Below are 2,335 nucleotides of genomic sequence, written 5' to 3'. Positions count from 1 at the left end.
ACTCATGATGGAAACCCATATACCATATGGTGTGAACTCAGAACTCTGGATATGTCCAAAAAAAGCAAGCAACAGTATGCAAATGTTAACTCTTTAAAAAGTCAGCACCGATAATTCCATAACACATTCATACAATGCGATTCAGGAAATCATTAACCTATTGAAGAGCTATGAAGATGCCAAAACTTGGTTACCCACCACCAATCCTAGTGATTGGACAATGATAGAGGACTAACATGCTGAGATAATTTGCTTATTCCCAATGTCAGCAAGCTCCCTGTGTAATAATGTTATCATAGTGCAAAGGAAATTCAGCCCCATCAACTCAGTCAGGAACTTATATAAAATAGACTTGTGTACTTATAGAAAGAATTGTTAGCCATATTGAGCAAAAATCATTTTGATCTCATCCTTTAAAAAACATATGATACTATTATTATTATTAATAATAATAATAATAATAAAAATAATAATAATGATAATAATAATAATAACCAGTATTATAATATATTTATATAAAACACAATATAAACAACAAAAAACTCATCCAACAATCTACAAAGCCTCAATCCCCCATGGCACTCAGTGCCACCTTTCTGAATGGTTTAGGCACAACAAACACCTATCGGCCCCAATAAACCAAAGGAAGAAGCTGCAGAATCAGACAGAAGATCAGAACTGTTTAATTCTAAATTATAATCCACATGATACAATTTCTGGCTGAGCCAACAGCTGCATTCACTTAACAACCGGTCCAGTATTCTATTCATCGTAGTCCTAGCAACAGCCAATGTCGGCCCTACACCAAAAATACCCGCTCCCATCCGTTCTCCGAGACGCTGGAGCAAAACAAAGTAAAGTCTGCGAAAAAAAAATGGATATCGAGGACAAAATGGTCCAGAACACCAAATCAAATGGTTTGTATCATTCCCCATTCTTCTGGGGTTATATACTGGACCCAAAAACTCCACTATACATGAATATATACTCCACAATGTATACTGTTGTGTTTTATATATATATTTATATATATTTAATATATACCGTATATATATATATATATATATATATATATATATATTGTGCATGTAATACCATCCTCTCCTCTATACAAGGACCCCCTGATCCCCTATATAGGGGTCCCCCCTCTCCTCAAGGACCCCCTGATCCCCCTATATATAGGGGTCCCCTCCTCTCCTCTATACAAGGACCCCCTGATCCCCCTATATATAGGGGTCCCCTCCTCTCCTCTATACAAGGACCCCCTGATCCCCTATATAGGGGTCCCCCCCTCTCCTCAAGGACCCCCTGATCTCCTATATAGGGGTCCCCTCCTATATACAATGACCCCCTGATCCCCTATATAGGGGTCCCCTCCTCTCCTATATCCCCGGTCTCTGCCCCCTCCCCCCTCCCGTGTCTCTGCAGTGCTCGCCCCCGTGTCCCGTGCCTGCGCTCTGCTCGGTTCTCCCGGTACCGCCTCCCTCCCCGGCGATGCATTCCGGAGCTGCGGCTGTCCGTGTCCCTGTGCCCGGTGGGTGAATCGTCTCCTGTACCGATCTCTCTTCTCCTCCCCCCGGCGCTGCGGTGTCCCCTCTCCCCAGCTCTTCTCCCCTCATCCTCCCCCGGTCCAGGTGATGGGGCCCCCAGCGGGCCCCGGGCTGCTGCTGCTATTCCTCGGCTACCTGCGGATCTGTGCGGCCAAATATGTGCGGGGCAACCTGAGCACCAAGGAGGTGAGAGGGGCCACAGGGGCCACACGGCATGGGGGTCCAGGCTGGATGCAGAATTCTACATACACATCAGTCAGGGATAAGTCTATATAATACAGCTCTATACATAGAGATCCTCATCCATCATCTATTACTTATTATTTATTCCATCCATCTATCATCTATCTATAAATACTATTATATACACAATATTTTATTATATAGATATACCTGCTTAATGGATGTAGAACAATGTATATATTTAAATATTTACTTGAAGCTGACTTATGTGGTTGCAAATACAAAACAAAAATATTTTATGTGTTACATATACAAAGTGACTTAGGCAGCTATAGAAAATAAAAAAATACAAGATTATTAATAAAAAATAATAATAATAAGCATATATTAGTAAAATGAATATATATATATTTTTTTCTAAAACCTACCAAACATTATCTCTATCTATCTATCTATCTATCTATCTATCTATCTATCTATCTATCTATCTATCTGTTAAATATAACAATTTAAAAGAAGTACATATTGTTCTAAAAAAGAAATGTGTATTTATATATATATATATATGTGTGTGTTGGTTTATTATAAGATTTATATGTATT

The 2,335-nt window shown here is 39.7% G+C and overlaps 1 protein-coding gene across 1 annotated transcript in view; it reads left to right on the top strand.

Moving 5' to 3' along the window:
• The first annotated feature begins 1,475 nt into the window (after nucleotides 1-1,475).
• The window catches only part of TMEM145 (transmembrane protein 145), a 55,461-nt gene continuing 54,601 nt past the window's right edge, over nucleotides 1,476-2,335 (top strand). The window contains exon 1 of the mRNA XM_072425607.1: nucleotides 1,476-1,736. Within this exon, the coding sequence (XP_072281708.1) occupies nucleotides 1,638-1,736 (99 nt within the window). The 5' untranslated portion in view covers nucleotides 1,476-1,637. The remainder of the gene's footprint in view (nucleotides 1,737-2,335) is intronic.

Source organism: Pyxicephalus adspersus, chromosome 11 (genome assembly GCF_032062135.1).
Source record: "Pyxicephalus adspersus chromosome 11, UCB_Pads_2.0, whole genome shotgun sequence".
NCBI lineage: Eukaryota > Metazoa > Chordata > Amphibia > Anura > Pyxicephalidae > Pyxicephalus > Pyxicephalus adspersus.
The sequence above is the reverse complement of the archived record's forward strand: the minus strand, read 5'-3'. Positions and strand labels throughout refer to the sequence as shown.